This window comes from Rhinolophus hipposideros (assembly GCF_964194185.1).
Source record: "Rhinolophus hipposideros genome assembly, chromosome: 13".
Classification (NCBI taxonomy): Eukaryota; Metazoa; Chordata; class Mammalia; order Chiroptera; family Rhinolophidae; genus Rhinolophus; species Rhinolophus hipposideros.
The window spans coordinates 63,051,045-63,071,435 of NC_138059.1; the positions used below are offsets into that span (position 1 = coordinate 63,051,045).

General features: G+C 36.5%; 1 protein-coding gene across 1 annotated transcript in view; it reads left to right on the top strand.

Moving 5' to 3' along the window:
- PREX2 (phosphatidylinositol-3,4,5-trisphosphate dependent Rac exchange factor 2) overlaps window positions 1-20,391 on the top strand; it is a 242,281-nt gene that overhangs the window by 60,945 nt on the left and 160,945 nt on the right. Inside the window, exons 2-6 of the mRNA XM_081070293.1 lie at window positions 1,889-1,960; window positions 3,355-3,477; window positions 5,729-5,833; window positions 12,816-12,917; window positions 16,160-16,321. Of these exons, the coding sequence (XP_080926419.1) occupies window positions 1,889-1,960; window positions 3,355-3,477; window positions 5,729-5,833; window positions 12,816-12,917; window positions 16,160-16,321 (564 nt within the window). The remainder of the gene's footprint in view (window positions 1-1,888; window positions 1,961-3,354; window positions 3,478-5,728; window positions 5,834-12,815; window positions 12,918-16,159; window positions 16,322-20,391) is intronic.

A 20,391-nucleotide genomic window follows, 5' to 3' on the forward strand; every position in this document is an offset into this window, starting at 1 on the left:
TATTTATTGGTTTCAGAATGTGACTTGAGTTCAGTTTATGAAGAAAAGGTTTATAAATCTAGAAGGTGAAGTTTAAGCTTTGCTTGCACGAGAGGTTACCTGTTTACTATGTGGTCAATATGAAATGTAAACTAGGCAAAACAACCATCCATGTTATTGTAAGACTGACTGGAAAGAGCTAAGGAGCATTTTTGGTATGAGTATGTGGAAACATATTCAAGAAAAACAAAACTAAAATCAAAAATTAAACGGACTAATACTAATTAAAATGGGCATGTAAAGTCAGAGAATTCAAAACCTCTGTTTCCATTGCCAATTAATTATACATAAATTTAGGAAATAGTTTAAAAACTGTATCACGTTTTTCCAATAAAAAAATGAAGGTTCATTCAGTATGTTTATTCATTTTATTAAATTCTGCTGAATTATTTCATTCAGTTGAAACTATTAGTACTGACATGGGTTTGTAGTTACGGAATACGAAACATGAACTAATTGAATTGGGGATAAAGATGGTATTGAAGCTAATGCGAGGAGTGAGATCTCATGGCTCATTTGTTTTGTTTCCTTCAAATAGTTTTGTTTTTCTTCTTACAAAAGTTACACTTTTACAAAGTATTCTAAAATTTGAATATACGAAAATATATTAAATGATTGCCTTATTGATGGGCATTTATGTTGTTTCCAATGTTCCCACTTCTGTAATCCATATACACTGAAACCCTTTGTCTGAGAATTTTCTTAGGATAATTTCCTAGAAGTAGAATTGCTGGGTGAAAGGAATGCCCATTTAAAAATTTGAGATACATTGTCAAGTTGTCCTCAGGAATGTTGTGCCATTTTATGCTCTTATTAGCCATGTCTGGAGAGTGATAATTTTGGAACATTGTGAGCAATCTTGGGTTTTGTTAATCTCCTAAATATTTAGTATGCAAAAACTGGGATCTTACTTAATTTTCATTTGTTTGATACAGTGTCTAGAGGTTCCCCAGATCTTCTGTGTGCCCTGGGGAGTTGGTGGGCTGCACAGTCATACCCTGATTGGCAGGTAGTGGGCGGAGTCCTTCAGACAAATAAGGGAAGGAATGGTCTCACCTGGGTACTAGATAGTTAATAGAAAATGTCTCGAGGACACAAACCAAATTTGCCATGTGGAAAGTCTCACTTCCTTTTCCTTCTAAACTTTCTCTTTTAAGGCCCGGCATAAATAACTCATTCTACCTTTTTTTTCCCCCTAAAAGATTATAGCTTATTTAACAATGGGTCAAAGCTTAATGATCATCAAGAAGAGTCCAGATCTTTGAAATACTAATGAACTTATTTGCTTACTATAGGGCTATGGAAAGCCCTGAGCTGATCCCAGAAATATAAATTCTGGTTTCCTAAAACTTGGGGGAGGTAGGATAAAAAGGGAAGGTAAATCCTTCCGTTCCTTCTGGAATAGTCACTTTCTCTTTCTGTCCCTCCCTCCCTCAGTCTCTCTCAGTTCTGAAGGTGTTGCTTCAGAATTTCTGATTCTTTTTTTTTTTTAATTAGAAATCCTCTTTTTTATTAGACTTTGGTCTTTTGTGCTTCACAAGACTTAGAAGTTTAGGAAACATCTTACTCTAAATGTTTACCACAGAACTTTGAGACCCTGGTGGATAAATTTAATTCACATATACATGATCACTTTTGGTCCTGCCCCAAAACTAAAAAGTAAAAATAATTCTCAGGTAGGAACAGCAATATACAAGGAGTTTCCTTCTTACAATAAAACTAGTATATTCTATTATACTCTAGAATTATTGCAATTTTAAACCTTGGTTTCCTGTAAAAAAGGTTAATTTGATCAACACAGTTATTTTATTAATGTTACCATTATAATATCTTTTCTTGTTCCGTGCAGGCATTTTTACACCGAATGAACCAGTGTGCAGCATCAAAAGTGGACAAAAATGTCACAGAGGAAACAGTGAAGGTGAGGGGGGTACAATCAACCCTCAGCTCAAGTACAAGTTCCCCCTAGATAAAATTTTACCTGTGGGATGTTTCTTTAGGACTCTTCTACTTGTCTTCAGTTCCAGTACAAGATCTTTTGCCAGCCACTTACTTGTGTGGGAAACAGAAAAAGGGAAACTCGGGTTTCAGAAAAGAAACAGGGATTAAGAGGATGGAGTAGAAGACATAGGAGAGAAATTTTTTTGCCAAGACCTCGAGAAAGTTTGAAAGGGGGAGAAAAATAAACCCAAGACCAAGAACCTGTGTCTGTGAAAGGGAGAGAGCTGAGCTACGTATATGAGAGATGATTGCTAGAGGTGGTTCAGGAAGCAGAATTTTGGGCAAAGTCAGCTTCCAATCTCTAATCACTAAAGAACCAACGATTTGGACCATCCACTGGTGCAGAAAAAAAGTCTGCATAATATCTGCAACTCAGAAACAAATGAATAAGCATTTCCTTTTAAGAAAAATTGTGAAGAGTTTGGAACTGAAAATTATTTGTACTATATAGTCGTCATTTACGTTGTATAAACCATCATTGATGTTTATTTTTGGTGCTAACGTGCTGGTTTACTTTACTGAGAGTGTAAAACAAAACAAAACAAAACAAAACAAAACAAAACAAAACAAAACAAAACATATTTCCAAGGTTTTCATAGGCTCTCCTTACTCTGTTACCCATAAGTTAAACACCTATCTTTCATATTGTTCCACCACGGGAGTATTTTAGTTTGCGTGTTTTTGGTAGCAAAAGACACCTATTATTCCAATTGACTGGAAGACACTTTGGCTCTCATATGAGGAGCTCCAGACAGAAGAGAAGGTTCAGGACTGGCAATTCAGGAAGGTCAGTAAGATTGCCAGGTTCTCTCTAGCTCCTGCCCTGCCACCCAGGTTTCCAGCATTGCCCCTGGACTGCTTCCACCTGCAGCTGCAAAATGCTCCTGTAGCTGTCCCAGCTGTCACTTCCAGGCAGAATACCTTTCAAGAGGGGGAAAAGGGCTGTCCATTTCAGGGTGTCCTTCTTAAGAGGGAAGCCAATTGCCAGCCAATCTGCCAGCCAATCTGCTTGCACTGTTTTACCTGCCACCCATTCTCGTTAATGGGGTGGAAGTACCATGCTTGAATTCAGTCATTCGAGCTTTTCCTGAGCGCCAGGAACAGATTCCTGGTTGCCAGAGTTGAATGGGAGTGGAAAGGATGTCCAGACAAAATTAGTGCTCTGCCAGCAGGATGGGAGGAAGAAATGGATGTGGGATAACTAGCTATCCACCGAAGTTTTCACCCTGGAGAGGGAATACTACACTGGCATAGGCTTTTTAATTTTAAACTTGCTTCACTATTGTACTTACTTACACGTTTCTTTATTTACAGATGCTGTTCTCAAACATTGAAGATATCCTTGCAGTCCATAAGGAATTCTTAAAAGTTGTGGAAGAATGCTTACATCCTGAACCTAATGCTCAGCAAGAAGTGGGAACCTGCTTTCTTCACTTTGTAGGATACATTTCTGTTCATTTGAAAAGCTCTTTACCCTTTCATTTTAAGGGTTAGCTTTGGGCAAAGTAGTATGTGGGAATTCAGCATTAGAAGTAAAATCTGACACCAAAAGTTTGGAGTCTTTTAAGGTCAATGGAATCTTCCATTTAGAGCCAGAAAAGGGGGGAGTGCCTCACATCATCCATTTTGTTCAGTGAAGAATAAACAGCCTTTTCTTCTTCCCAACAAGTTAGTTCTTCGCATCCTCTGTAGCTTTGAATTCTAATGAATATTCAGGCTGTTCATAATGAATGGATTTTTATGTTTCTCTCAAACATAGAGCATTTCTCTTGTGAGGCAGAAAATCCTTACTCTTACAATGGTGTGAGGAGCCTTTGATTAGTCAGAATTTTCCCTTGTTAATCGACTTTTGACAAACCTGGAGGTGCACAAACCCTGTCACTCTAGGTGCGTATACGCCTGCGTCTGAATTTTTCTCCAGGATGGTTTCTCAGAAGGGTTTACGGGGTAGTACAGAAGAATAAGTCAATACTCAGCTATTTTGCGTTATACCTCATGCTCGTATGATTCTTTTCATCTCTTTGTGCACGATAACTGAAATCATTCACGTGATCGATTTGCAAAGTAGAGTGCCACCTGAATAGTAAAAATTGTTTTTAAGAACTAAAAATCATTTATGCTCAAAAAAGAAAGCACTGCTCTTTATACCATTCAACTGATGTCAATTGTCAGAACGCTAGTTTGAATCCATAGTTGTCAAAACGCTATGCAGTTAATGTTTTATTAAAAAATGGGTGAGAGTATTTGGTCCTAGAAATCCATTGTTGATTATGTTTATTTCCATTTAATCTTTTATAAAGGGAACGGTATGTAGTTTCTAGATCTGTATTTCTATATGTAGTGAGCAGACTCTGTATATGTTATTTTGATAACCAGAAAATAGTTCATAAAGATAATTATGTTAAAGGGAGAAGTTCCTTGGTGGTAGAAAGATGAAGGTGGGTATGACCGGAAGTCAGGCATGTTTGTGTCCACTTAACCCAGGCTGTTCTGTTTCATGAGGGAATTCAAGTCTTCTGCCAGCTGGAGTAGTTACTATGTCAATTCAGGGCTTCACATGGGAATCTTCCACCCTGATGTGCATTTCCTCAGTAACACACTATCAATCTGTCATCCATGAATTTAGCTAAACTATTTCTGAAGTTTGTTTCATTCTGGTTCATACCATCTCCTGAATTAAGTAATGCAATACATTCCCTACTGGCTATGTAAGCTAGCACTCTGTGTTTCTCTCTAAATGCATGTCTTTAAAGTTTCAGGGGACACACTTCTGTTCTAGAATTTGATCAATACATTTTTCTGTGTCTTCTACTGTTATTGGTACTGCTTGGATAGATATTGATCATAGCCATTTAGAGAAAATCTTATAGATGGAAGGAAGCCTAGAGATCATGATGGTGAAATGCCTCCTTTTTGGAAAGTATCCCCTTTATAGCATTTACGACGATTTATTTTGTTTTTGACTTGATCACTTCTAGTGACAGCTGTAAGTATTAAAAAGATCTTTTTTTTAATCTCCAACCTGCATATCACTGCCCATCACACTCCCCTACAATTTGCACCTAGTGGTCCTAGTTTTGTGTTTTGAAGCTGAATAAAGTTGAGAATCCTTTACCATATGACAGCTATTTAAATGTAGCTACCATTTCCTTTTATGTACTAACAAATAACTTTCTGAAATGACTTCGCGTGAGTAGTGTTGTTATCTTCATCACTTGTTGCTGAATATTCTCCAGTTTGTCAGTGTCTCTTTTAAACACAACTGCCCAGATCGGTGCCTATGAAATGAGAGGGTACCGTGTTTCTCTTTTTCCTCTATCTAAAATACATTCTTCTCTTTCCCTGCCTGGAGTCATGGATTCATTTCTCTGGACCTTGCTCAGATGTTACTTCCCTTTTAAAGCTTATCTGAATCCTCTTAGCAAAGCCAGGGACTATCTTCTCTGTAAGTTGCTACCATTTGGTTCATTTTCCTGTGGCCACGTCATATTGGACTGTAATTAATCTATCTCTTTTCCTAGGCTATTTGTCACGGATCAGGGAAAATAAACAAATAAGATATATTTATACATACACACAATATAGCTCTTGAAATACGGTAAACACTTAATAAAGTTCATAGAAGATACAGGTTAATATTTAAAAATAGTTAATAAAATGACTAACTCATTGTTACTTGAATTCACAGAAAGACAAGTTTCGTATCTATGATGAATATTGTAGTAACCACGAGAAGGCACAAAAACTGCTTCTTGAACTGAACAAAATTAGAACAATCCGGACCTTTCTTTTGGTAAGTATATATTTATGTGTTAATATGCTGTGATGTGTTGATAGGTCCAGTAAGAGCCAAGGAAAAGTGTCAGTGTGATGTAGAAACTGCTTGTGGGATAAATCTTTTAACGCATGAGAGTCGGGAGAAGCTTGTATATGGGGACACAATGATAATGTGTCCTGGTTGATTATGAATTCTTTGCGAAGCCCACAGCTTCCTACTGAAGGAGGACATTTATGCCAGAGTTCATCATTGCTTTTATATCCCTTACTCCCTAGGGTTTCATTTACTTCTGCTAAAAAAGCTGTAAGTAGGGCAGTCACAGGAAGGAAACAAATCATGGGGATGGTACAAAAGAAATTTAAAGATTGCTCTTTCTCCTATATGCTTTCCTTATTCAGTTTTCATAAAAAGAACAAGAATGTATATTTAATTTCTTTAGGATAATACAAATAGATGCATATTTGGGCAGTTACTTGGACAATTGAATTTCCAGGGAAGAACACACTGTACATGTAGAATTCGATGATATTAGGCAGACTGTAGGGAGGAGCAGTCATTCCGCCCAATATTAGGTCATTTCCATTATCCCCCAAAAGTCCCTCATGTCTTCACTCCCACCATCTTCACTCCCACCATTAACTCCAGGTAATCGTTGATTTGCTTTCTGTATCTATAGTTTTGCCTTTTCTGGAGGTTTCATATAAATGAAACTATTCAATATAACCTTTATACCTGGCTTCTTTTACTGAGTAAAATGTTTCTGAGGTTTACACTTGTTGTAGTATGTATCCATATCACACTCATTTTTAGTGCTGAATAATATTCCATCGAATGGACATACCATCTTTTGTTTATCCATTTGCCATTTTTTGAACATTGGGCCAACAAGTGACTGTGATAGCTATGAACCTTGAAGATACTACATATGAAAGGTCATTTCAGGGAGAGACATTTGTTAGTATAGAAAAGTCAGGAAATGCCCAGTTTGGGCGATTGTAAATAATGCTGTTATGAACATTCATGTACAAATCTTTGTGTGGACATATATTTTCATTCTTTTGGGTAGATATTAAGAGTAGAATGGCTGGCTCATAGTAAGTTTATATTTAATTTATTAAGAAATTGCCAAAGTGGCTGTGTCACATCCACCAGCAATGTGTGAGGACTGCAGTTTCTCTATATCTTTGTCAACTCATGCATGGTATTATCAGTTCCAATTATAGCGATGCTCGTGGATGTTGTAGTTGTATCTCAAGGTGATTTTTATTTACCGTTCTCTAATGACCAATGACATTAAGCATGCTTTTATGTGTTTATTAGCTATTCATATATTCTCTTTTGTGAAATGCCTTTTCAGATCTTTTGCACATATTTAAATTGCAATGTTTATCTTATTCTGGCTATAACTTTATTTTGAATACAGCTCCTTCATTAAACATATTATTTGCAAATATCTCCCGCCAGTGTGGTTTGTCAGTTCATTTTAAAATATTGTCTTTTGAAAATCAAAAGTCTTAAATTTTGTTGAAGTCCAATTAATCAGTTTTTTCCCCATTATTACCATGCTTTTGTTGTCATATTTAAGACATCTGTATTCAGGTATTATATTTATTTTGTTCAGTTTATTTATAAGGATTTTACTCTTTTTGATGCTATTGTGATTGGAATTGTCTTAAATTTTGGATCTTTCATTGTTAATAATATATAGAAATTTAATTGACTTTTGTATATTCTTGTGTCTTGAATATTGTATACGATACCTTGTATCCTCTATCCTCTGATTTAAATTCATGTACTAGTTCTAGAAGTTTTTTTTTTTTTGTAAAATATTTAGGATATTTTACATACAGGATCCTGTCATCTGAGAGTAAAGATAATTTTTCCTCTTCAATGTGGATAATTTTCTTTTTCTCTCGTACTGGCTAGAACTGGTACAATATTGAATAGAAGTGGTGAGAACAGATTTTCCTGCTTTGTTTCTTATATTCAGGGGAAATCATTCAGTTTTTCGTCATTAAGTATGATGTTAGCTACAATTTTTTTGGTAGATGTCCTTTATCAGGTTGAGGAAGTTCCATTTTATTCATAGTTTGTTGAGAATAAAGGAAACATATCTGTTTTCCTTTTCTAATATAGGTGTTTGAAGCAATGAGTTTCACCCTATATACAGCTTTAGTTGCATTCCATAAATTTTGATATGTGTTTTCATTTTCATTGTTTCTTAAAAATGTCTAGTTTCCTTTGCGATTTCTTTGATCCATTATTTATTTAGAAATTTGTCTTTGGAGGCAGTTCTCCATGGGCTTCTTGTGTTTGTGTACTTTTTCTGAGCAGAGGAACTGACTGCCTTTGTTCTGGCCTATCTTTTGAATAATATTTGTATTATGAACAGCCCCAGAAGATAGAGATATTCTCTTCCTCCTCAGCAATGGGCAAACATGCCTGCTGCCATTATGAAAGATTCATGTTTCCTAATCTCAGGTCTCCTCTCCTGTTGTATATGTGCATGTGTCACCTGGCTCTCTTTGTGTTGTAATGTGAGAGGTGGGGCTTTGGAAACGGGCCCCAAAATAATGCTACTTTGGCTACTGCTATCGCTGTGAGGAAAAACACCAAAACAACAAACCTATACTATATTTCATTCCTAGAAGTTTCATGGGTTGTTCCTATATCCATAAATCTGGGACAGGTTAACATTTTAGCTTGCAAGTAGGGTAAAAATCTTAGATTCATCATAGTTTCAACATTTTGAAATTTTATTTCCCAATATTGGAATTCTCCAAATTTCTTTCTATTGTTGATTTCTTATTTACATCCATTCTGGTCAGAGAACATACTTAAATCACTTAAATCCTTTTAAATTCATTGAGACTTTTTTTATGGCCTAACATATGGTTTGAACTGCACGTTATTATTTTTTCTCTATGTTCCATGTGTGCTTGAAAACTAAGTACATTCTGCGGCAATTGGTTGTAGGTGTTCTAGAAATGTAAGGTCATTTTTGTTAACAGTGTTGTTCATGTCTTCTGTATCCTTTCGGCTGGGTGTTCTGTCAGTTATTGAGGGTGGGATTGAAATTTGCAGGTATAATCGTTAAATTCTCTATTTGACCTTCAATTAGGTCAGTTTTTATTTTATGCATTTCAAGTCTCTGTTGTTAGATATGCATGCATTTAAAATTGTATTTGTATTTCTGATTATCATAAAAAGTCCCTCTTTGCTCCTAGGAATATTTCTTAAAGTCTATTTTGTCTGATAGTTTTATAACCATGACAGTTCTCTTACTGTTTGTATCTTTTTCCATTATTTTACTTACAAACTGCTTATGTCTTTGAATCTAAAACATACCTTTGGTGGACAGCATATAGTTGTATCGAGCTTTTTTATCTAGTCTGATATTCTCTGCCTTTTGACTAGAGTGTTTAATTCATTCACCTTTAATGTAATATAGATATGGTTGTATTTACATGTATTGTTTTATTACTTTTTTGTATATGTCTCATTGTTTTTGTTCCTCTGCCCCTCTTTTATTGCCTACCTTTGTGTTAAACAAATATTTGTAGTATACTGTTTCTCTTCTTCTGTTGATTTCTTTAGGGTATTGTTTTGGGGGTGGGTGGGTAACTGCTCCAAGGACTACAGTATGCATCTTAACTTATCAAGTCTATTGTGTTTCCCTGAAAAATAAGACCTAGCCGGACAATCAGCTCTGATGTGTCTTTTGGAGCAAAAATTAATATAAAACCTGCCATTATATTATATTACATTATATTATATTAATGTTATATTATGTTATATTATACCTGGTATTATTATATTATATTACATTACATTACATTATATATTATGTTAAAGGCTTGGTCTTATATTAAAATAAGACTGGGTCTTATATTAATTTTTGCTCCAAAAGATGCATTAGAGCTGATGATCTGGCTAGGTCTTACTTTCAGGGAAACACGGTATTTCTCTGAGGTTGGTTATTGTTTTTCATTTGTTTGTTTGGTTTTAGTAAGTTGCTTGGGCTTTATTTGAGAACCTGTATCTCTTGTATGTGCAGCTGCTGTTATCTCTGCTTAGTTTTTTTCTTTTATAAAAAAACTCTTTAGGGGTCACTCCTGTGATTGTTTATCTTAGTGACCAGTTGGTGATTTGTCAGAGGTGATCAAAGATCGACATCAGTCTTATCTACTGATCTGTATGTGTGAGTGTGTGGGTGGGGGGCATTCAAAGGACAGGCAGTTTTCGAGTCAGACGTGGGTTTTTCTTCCCAAGGGGCCCTCTCAGTTCTTCTCTGAATGTGCAGTGCGACACTTGCCCAAACATAACTGCAGTCTCAGGCTGGCAGAATTGTGGAAATTCCCCATTTTTTCTTATGGAGTGTGCTAATTTTATTGACAGCACCCCAGGTTGCGGGATTTTTGCCCTCTGCAGTCTCCTCTGGCAGCAGGTTTTCAGGACCCATGCTACTGTGGTAATGTTACCATGCAGGGTGAGTTGGGGTAGGCAGGGTAAAGTGGGGAGGGAGAGGATGGGAGAAGCCCTGGCCAGAATGCCAGACTCCCACTGTTCTTACCAGAAGTCCAGCAGTTTTTCATGAATAAACATCTCAGTGCATTGTTTGACTTTAGTTGATTTCTAGAACCCTGAAATGGTTGTTTTTTTGACAATTTTGCCCAGTGTTATCTTTGTTGTTTGCGAAGAGGATTTCCTGATTTCTTCTCCCTGCCATGACCAGAAGATGCGCCTATGCCACTGGCATTTTAGGGCTCTTTAGAAAGTGGTAGAACTCTGCTGTCTTATTGAATGCATTCTGTTCTCAGCAGAGTTGACTTCGCATTCATCTTTGTCAACTGAATTGTGTGAAGGCACACTAAAAAAAGTCAGCAGTTAAGACTGTTTGTTTTTAGATGATCCTACAGCATAGTCTGAGAAGAAGAACCTGGCTTTTATAGTTCTTGCTCTGGCACTAAGTGCCCACTAATTATCTGCAGGACTTTAGGAAACTCATTATATCTCTGATGTCGCTTTTGTTATTCATAAAATGGGGATAATAACACACTTTGAAAAACATACAGGGGTTTATCGATTTGGATGATGACCTTATTATTTTGGGAACTTGGATGCACTGCCACCATAGTAATTATTGATGATCAGTGAACGTTCTGGGAGCTCATTTAGGAAGCATTCTTTATGTATACATAAGGACAGAGCTGGCTATCATAAGCCAGTCCAAAATGGCAACCAGCCTGTGCTCTTTTGGAGAGAGTTCATCATCTACACAAAACTAACAGACAAGGAAATAAAAGTGGGTCAGACAGTCATGCGTTCCTTAGAGCACTTCAGCCCAGAGCTAGGTAAACGGGGTGGCCACCTTTATAAGGGTTGCTAACGCATATGGGGACGTTGAAGCATCACTGGAACAATAATGAGATGTAAATACCATAGCTGTGTTTCATAAGATTCCTCGTGACAATACATACCGAATTGGGAAGATTATTTTGGTAACCTGATTGCAGGAGGGGATGGATCTCCCAGGAGCATGCTGAATCACAATATAAATCTGCTGCTCTGTCTTCTGAGGTGTCTGGGTGATGTTAGAGGCATGGTGTTGCTTTTAACGACTTGTATACACAAATTGGAGCTGAAGCTGAGTTGCTTAGTGGATTTGTTCTGCTACTATCACTTCCTTCCCTCCTCAGCACTTTGTCTCTCCTCTCAATGAATATAGTGGTAGAAAAGTTGCGAAATTATCGGTATGATGTTGAAGGGGCCCTGTTGCCCTTTCATTAAATATTTATTAACTGCTTGCTCTATGCCAGTCACTCTGATAGGCACTGCAGAAACAGGTTTTGGCACCAATTTCAAATCTGATTATTTTTTTAATTGGGGAAACTTGGGGAACAGTGTGTTTCTCCAGGGCCCATCAGCTCCAAGTCATTGTCCTTCAATCTAATTGTGGAGGGAGCAGCTCAGCTCCAAGTCCAGTTGCCTTTTTCAATCTTTAGTTGCAGGGGGCGCAGCCCACCATCCCATGCGGGAATGGAAGGCCGGCAGCTCATTGTCTTCAATCTGGTTTTGGAGGGTGCAGTTCACTGGCCCATGTGGGAATTGAACTGGCAACCCTGTTGTTCAGAACCCGCACTTTAACTAACTGAGTCATCCGGCTGCCCTCCCACTTTTTTAAATTGTTGCTTAAACCTCAATACAAAGACTAGATGCCAAGAGTATTAAGGCTTTGTTTATCAGAGTTGATTTCCTCTTGACCATCACTTTCTGGAAAATGGAAACTTCTATTTCCTGTCACTCAGACTGCTGATTTGGAGACTTCTCCATTTATGTTGCTTCTGTGGAGTTGTCTGACCTCCTTCTCTGAGACTGGCTGGTCAGTATCATTGGTGATGTATTATAGCTAAAAGTGACATAGAGATCACTTAGTTAAATATGCCAGTTTTACAGAGAGGAAAACTAGAATTCCTAAATCAGTCCAACTTGTGTCACTAGTCAGTGGTAGAGCATGGATTGAACCCATGTTGTCTTTAGGCCTGTTCTTCTACAAAACAACACAATCTTCCTTTATAAGCAGGATTGGTTTCTGTATCTATCTATCATCTATCTATCTATCTATCTATCTATCTATCTATCTATCTATCTTTCTTTCTATCTACTGTTCATTCATACGTCCATCCATCCGTCCATCCATCTATTCCTCCATCTCTATGTCTATCTTTTTCCTCAGACTTCATACTCAGGAGAATATATGTGAATTGATTTTCCAGATACAGAGTGAAAACACATTTTGGTTTCCGGACTAATATGAAAGGCAATAGTATTGCTCTTTCTCACCTGTAAATGTTATTTGTGCCTGGATGTGATCTTCTCAGAGAAAGAAGCCATATAGAGAATTGTTTTCACAACTTTTCAGCAGAAAATTTTATGGTAGATGAAAGCTTTACTTCAGGTTTAAAAGTGTAATTAATTATGTTTATTTCCACCCCAGAACTGCATGCTTCTTGGAGGACGGAAGAACACAGAAGTTCCCCTAGAAGGATATTTAGTAACACCGATACAAAGAATATGCAAGTACCCTCTCCTATTGAAGGTATTTTATGTGTTTACTTCATGGTAGCATTTTCCTTCTGCCTGCATATTTGGCTCATGATCTTTTTAAAAAACTTCTTTTAAATAGTCTGACATTCTAAAGAAAGGGCAGATTGTAGTTATTGGGGGAAATAGTTATTTTGGTACTAATTTATATGGGGAATAGGAAACAAATCTTTCGGGAAAAGAGACTTTTAGGGCACTTTGTAGGAAACATACATATTTGAGTTTCGTTTAGATTAAAGGCATTACTTTTGAGGCAGATTCCATTAAGGACATTATGATCAGTTTATATGACACTTTATCTACAGGCTTCTCATAAAAATTCTCTGTTGGTATTGATTTCCCCTAATGTTGGTGACTTCTTGATGCTAATGAAGTTAAGGTCAAAGTACATAATTTCAGAGCCTGGTTTTTGAATCATTATTACAGGGAATAGTGAGGGTCACATGGGATAATAGATGATAGAATGTGGAATGACAGTGCTAAGAAAACACTGCCTCTGGAAGATAGGTAATGCTTCATTAGTGGTCATAGGTCCATTGCTTCATTACGATGACCAAAATTTTTATTATGAAAAACATATTGTAAAGTATTACTTACACTTATACTACAAGAGTCTATGAAGAGATTAGAATAGCGATTCCAGAAGTGAGGTGTTTTGAAACTATTACATCAGTAAAGACAGTTTGGGGTTGTGGTTGAGCACATGGGCTCTGAGTTCAAAGCCTAAATATTTCATGACTGAGCATATAATCTAATCTCTTAATGCCTTGGGATTTTATTTGTGAATCAGAAAGGATGATGATGATGATGATGATGATGATGATGATGATGATGAAATAATAGTATATACATACAAGAGTTTGTATATGTATATATATGTATATCTGTGTGTGTACATATATATGCATATATAAATTGTTACATAATTAATTGAGCGATTTTATATAAATCACTTAGCATACTATGTACTCCATAAATGTTAGCCATTATTTTTCATGTATATTCAATTCTGATTTATTTTATTGCTACTTTGTATCTAAATTATTACTACTTGGTATCTATATTAATTACTACTTGGTATCTAAATTAAAAAAATACTCAGAAATGCCATGGACATATTAACTGGTGTTTCTATTGATTTACTTTTTGGGAAATAAATGTCATGAATTTGAATTAAAACAACACTTTTTACTACAACTTTTGTCAGTTGCATAAATTGGGGTTCTGTATAAAATTTCTTTGAAAAGAATCTCTCTTTATTGAAAAACAAGTTAAAGTTGCGTGGTTAAGCCAGAGAGAGACGATAACATAAGGATCTCCAGTCATGCAAAGCTTTGGCCCGGTCTTCAGAGGGCAGGGAGGGTTGGTGCAAACGTGATTGTTGTCTTTCTGAGAGTCCCTTTAGACATGATTTGGTGACTCAGATATGCATGTAAACTCATCACGGCAGCTTTTGGAGTCCCAGGGATTTGTTTGTTTTCACAGTTAGGAGGGATGGTGATTTTAAGGGAAGTGCATCATGCCAACTGTTTGTTCTAAATCACTCATTTCTGTATAAGGATGACCTCAGGTGTTTCAGCTGACCCCTCAAAAGATAGCATCAATGGACAAGTCCCTAGTTAGGAAGAGAGAGGTCAGTTCAGAGCACTTTCAAGCAGTGGAAAGATGACGTCTTTTCCCTTTCTTGGAAGATTATGTTCACAAAGATACATGAAAAAACTAGTTATTTGTGTAATAAATATGTTGGTGTTAATATTTTTCTTTGTTGTACACTAGCCAAAAAATTGTGCTGGTGTTCTCTTTGATTTTGGATGGTTTTATATTCTCAGAGAAAAACAGTAGGGAGTTAGGCTGTGCGTTAAAGAAAAGATATGTTGGTCGTATTTGTGGAACTTGAAATTGGATTGGCCAATCAGTACAGGGTTCGTAGCAAGTAACCTAGAGAAAAGTATTACTAGTCATTTCTCTCACTGTTTCACAGTATCTAAATTCGTGTCTTGACTCCTCTGACAGACACCCACTGAGCCCTAAATCATAGCCTGCAGATGGACTTGACCGCTTTACATAATTCACAAATATCTCTTCACTTTAGAATTGCTGGAGAAGGCTGCATATCTCTTTTATGGATTTGTGATCCAGCATAGTGTTTTAAACCCCATCTTGGGAGTGATGTAATGTGTATTATTTTGGTGTTAACTCTGCAAGACAGAGTGTGAACATATCAAATGCAGGCTCAAAGTTATGGCAGAATTTTCAGCAATAACAGACATCAGAGAGTATCACAACTGCATATTTTCCCACTGTATGTTAAGAATTAAGGAAATTCTTTTAAAGACTTGGCCTCAGGATTTCTGTAATTGTGTTAGTTGCATGATAATGGCAACTGTAGTAAGGAAACAAATGACTAATTAAAAAGGAATGTGGTCATAACTGTCTAGACAGTGGGTGAAGATGTTTAATTTTGTGCTTCTAAACAACTAACAAGACCTTTTAATATATTTAAAAGATTACTCTAGCTCTGATATCCTGAATGGAAAATAAGAAAACAACAACATAACTAAAAAGACAAAAATAAATAAATAAACCACCCCCCAAAACAAAAAGAAAGCTATTGAGGAACATATTGCAGTTCATTTATTGTAGAGAATTAACCTGAGTTATTGGTGAAAAGGGCATAAATTGTTCCTTTAATGATGGAGTATTGTGGAATTTATAAATTATTTATTTTGCTAGAGTATAAGATATTATGTAAAAATTTTGCTTGATTCGTGATATGGTTTTATAGTTTCTTAAAAATTATTAGGCAATAAGATATTTTAAATTATTTTTTAAATTATTGGACACATTCATTTAAAGATGTGTTATTTCTGTTAAAGACTAGAAGAATGAAATTAACATGTAAAGATGTACTTATGTGGGAGCAGAAGTAAACTTATAAAAAATTACATGCTGCAGGTGAGATATGTGACAATTTGGAAAGAGAAATCTGATTTAGTTTTTCTAAACAAAATAATTTTGAGGGAACAAAAATTAAAGCGATTGCCAAATATGTCTTAGGGTCATGTTTATTCATTGATTCAACCTTTTGTTTTTGATCTGAATCTTAGTGGAGTTTGTGATGTCACTTCTGAAAGTGGCTCTCACGATCTTTGCAGTTTTCATTTCCTGGTCAGTCTGAACCTGCTGTACCAGAAAGCTGAAGATCAAAGGGCGATTTGTTTTTTTGTGTATACACAGGAGTTGCTGAAGCGGACTCCAAGGAAACACAGTGACTACGCAGCAGTGATGGAAGCCCTCCAAGCCATGAAAGCCGTCTGTTCCAACATCAACGAGGCCAAGAGACAGATGGAGAAGTTGGAAGTTTTAGAGGAATGGCAGTGTCACATTGAAGGCTGGGAGGTACATTCATTTTTCTCAACAACTGAGCTTAAACTAGTTCTGCTACATCTCAGGCTCTGTGTAGAATTATTGATAGTGGATGGAATTGGAAGTGGCCATCTTCCTGGATAATGCCGGGGGCCATCGCCATTTCTGAAAAGGGCTGTCATGATTATTTTTAAATATCTTTAAAGTGACAGTGAATTGACTTAACCTCAAGTTTTGTGAGAGAGCCAGTCGATACTGTGTGTGTTATAGCTTGGCTATTTCAGTATTTATGATATCCAGCATGGTTATTCTTTATTTCTGTCTTAACTTTAGTCAGTAAGTACATAGCCTGAATCCTGGAGAGAGTAAAGAAGGGGATTAAGACTCCATAAGTGTGCTGTGATATTATTTTCAGAGTCCAAATTAACTGTTTGATGATGCATTTCATTTTAAGCCCACTTAATCTCTCTAAATTTGAATTTGTTTCTAAATCGAATGAACTGGCTCTCGTGTAGTTTTTAAGGTCCACTCAAGATGAAAATTTTATGGGTTCATGATTCATTAAAGAAAGATTTATAAAAATGACAAAAAAGCCAATAAAGAGTGATATTCAGGATCTGTAGTATGTTTTCATCTGTGGTAACTGATTCCAGAGATTTCATGAAGTTGGAGCCCAATATTACTTTAGTGGTATATAAAGAATAAACTAAAATCTGTCTTTAGTTGCCTTAATTTAGCTGAGCATGAGCTTTTGACTGCGATAGATTGTATTGTTATAAAGTAAGCAATTAAGATAGTTTTTTAAAAAGTGTAAAGAAGTTTTAAAGACTTTCTAACCAAATATTGTATGACACAAATCCAAGTGGATCACTTTTATCTTCAAGGCTTTATAATTGACTGATTTGTTTCTTATCGTCAATATGTTGGTTTTCATTTAGATGTAAAATTGGGGCCACTTAGATTTGCAATGAAACCTCAAACATTGACTTTGGGGAATTCTCCTATTTATCCATTTTTCCCTATGAATTTTTTAAAAATGCTAACTGGAATCTGACTTAGCTTCCTCCTCATTTATATTCTTCCATTTCAAGTGTCTGGGGTGACCTCCCATTCAGCATGAAGGCTACTCATTTCAATCAATTAAAATGGTTGTGTGTTTTACAGTTGATTCATGATGGTAATTCTATCTCTGGGGAGCTGTTGTCCTGCTGGGATGAGAAAAATGGACTCAAGTTTTCTTTTGCTGTTCTGTTGTCACTCAGATATTGGAAGAAAAACCAAACTTGCTTTAAACTGCAGGATTTGTCGATGACATCTGGCAGGCCTTTCCCCAAAAGACTTACCTTTTCGGCACTTTAGGGGAATGGGATCTGTCATAATTTTGTTTCCTCCTGTGTATATCTTAAAAATTGAGTCTACTACAGAAACAAATGATTATTTAAAATGTGTGGATATTTCTTGTACTGTACATGCCAGTTACTCCAAGGAGGAGTGTATGTGGGCCACACTGTGTCATTCATAACCCATAGTGGTGGGTGCTTGCACCTTATCAGCCTTGCTGGGTGTACAACTCTTGGAGTACAGGAGAAAAATGGAGCATTGAGACAGAGAAAACTGGCTGGAGGAAATCAGATGTGACTCCGTCAGGTTCAGCAGACACAGTGGAGATGATATGAATGCCAGGTTCCAAAAAGAGTGGCAACACAAATTTTACTTGAGGAGATTTGAAAATGATGGCGTAAGATGACTTGGGAGTTGGGGACTTTGAGGGACTGCCGCCAAATGGCTGACAACTCGTGATAAGAACCTGCTGGCCCCTGTCAGTCTACCACTTAGAGCGGAGGGGGGAAGCTGTTAGAGTACTCAGGCCTGGTCCCTTCTGGGAAGTTTAGGAGAAGCTATCTGATGGGACTCCAAAGGTGCATGAGACAGAGGGACATAGTCATCCAGGAGGAATTCGGGTCCCGGGAGGGTGTGGGAATGGTGAAAGAGCTTTCTTTGAATTGCTAACAGGGTTTATTGCTCAGTTTACAGACAATTTTGTGTAAGTTTAGAGTGTCTTTCGTGGGGTAAGGACAAGGCCAAGGACAGATGTTGGATGGCATGACGATTAGAGGACATATATAGTTCCCTAAAGAGTTTTTGATGTTTGAAATGTTGAGCTAACGTTGGGAAACAGCTTCCCATCTAGGTCCTTCCATGAGCTCCTGCAGACCTTTTTGGACCACCTTGGAGATGCCACTCTTGCTTCAGTAACTAAAATTCTCTGGAATGGGATCTGAGTCTGATACATCATGAATTTGCACTATTTCCACTTTAGGTGGATTATTATTTCAAATAAGTTACTGAATTATCTAGGGTCTTATTTTCCCATTCATCAAATGAAGACTTTTTACAGTGAAATCTCTCAGGCACCCTGCCTATTACCCAAATTAGTTTGTTGTTTTTTTTTTTGGTCAACGTTTATGTAGTGACTACCACAGAAGATTTGTAGTTTGTTTTAATTGCTCATACTTGAAGTCTGCCTTTTATTAAGTTGGTGCAAAAGTAACTGCGGTTTAAAAGGTTAAAAATAATTACAAAAACCAGAATTACTTTTGCACCAACCTAATGTTAATATAATTTACTATATCTCAGTCATATACCAGGTCTGATAATTAAGTTTGCGAACTTGTTGCAATGATGTTGCTAACCTGTTTTTGATATCAGAGGGATTATTCATTATGAATTTGTACCAACTAGACAAACAGTTTACCAAGTTGACTATTTGGAAGTGCTGAAATTGCTGCGTGAAAACGTTAGATGACCTAAACTTTTCGCCAGAAATTCATGCTCTTGCATCACGACAATGCACCAGCTCACACGGCACTGTCTGTGAGGGAGTTTTTAGCCAGTAAACAAATAACTGTATTGGAACACCCTCCCTACTCACCTGATCTGGCCCCAATGACTTCTTTCTTTAACCAAAGATAAAGGAAATATTGAAAGAAAGACCTTTTGATGATATTCAGGACATCAAAGGGGCAATGTGATGACAGCTCTGATGGCCATTCCAGAAAAAGAGTTCCAAAATTGCTTTGAACAGTGGACTAGGCACTGGCGTCAATGCATAGCTTCCCAAGTGGAGTACTTAGAAAGAGACTGTAGTGATATTCAGTAATGAAGTATGTAGCACTTTTTCTAGGATGAGTTCGCGAACTAATTATCTGACCTCATATCTTATCCAACCTTGCAAACCTTCCACAGGATATTCTACTGAAATTAATTGTAAAGCAATGATCAAGGTGCTTGGAAATTAGCTGTTTAATCAGAGTCATTGATTAATCTCATAGAACAGGACCATTTTTAGTTTGCTTTTTGGTTGATTGTTAGTATTGTAATGATTACTGTTGTCTTTGGAATCATACTGAATGATATTGACAAGGGAGTATCAATAAACACTATGTCTTTTAGTATTTCAGCTTTACATTCTTTATAGGCCTGTTTGGAATTGATCTCTCCAATGGGGGGGAAAAATCTCAATGAAAGATAAGAAGAGGAATTATTAACATATGAAGGTATTGGGAAAAAATAAGGTCCAAGATAATTATTGTGTTTTAGAAAGTAAAAAGGAACAATAGAAATTTGACACCTCTTGATTACCTTGTTGACACAGAGAAATACAATGCTACGAAGACCATTTTAAAATCACCTTTGGTTAGTTCTGGAATCTGCTTCTTGTATTTGATGAAGTTTGGGTCTGACAGTATATTGACTTCAAGTCATGTTCTCGTGTTATTTCATAAACGATCTGTTTCTTTTTGTCTTCTGTACAAGGTGCTTTGGTAGATACAATTTGTCTAGTACCTTTAGGCGGAATTGATTTATAGATAATCCTTGATAAGTGGTTCAGGAAAAAGACCATTGAAAGTGAATCCACATAAAAGGGGGGCCAAAATTTCATACTAAGTGGGAGCTGGGGAAAGTTTGATTGGGACATTATCTTAATTAAATGAAAATTTTTATTATTAGTTCATTTTATCTAATATGTATCAGAATTTAGGTTATGATTTCAGTTAATTTGAATCTCAAAGGAGTGAATCAAATGCTGAGTCTTTTTGGAG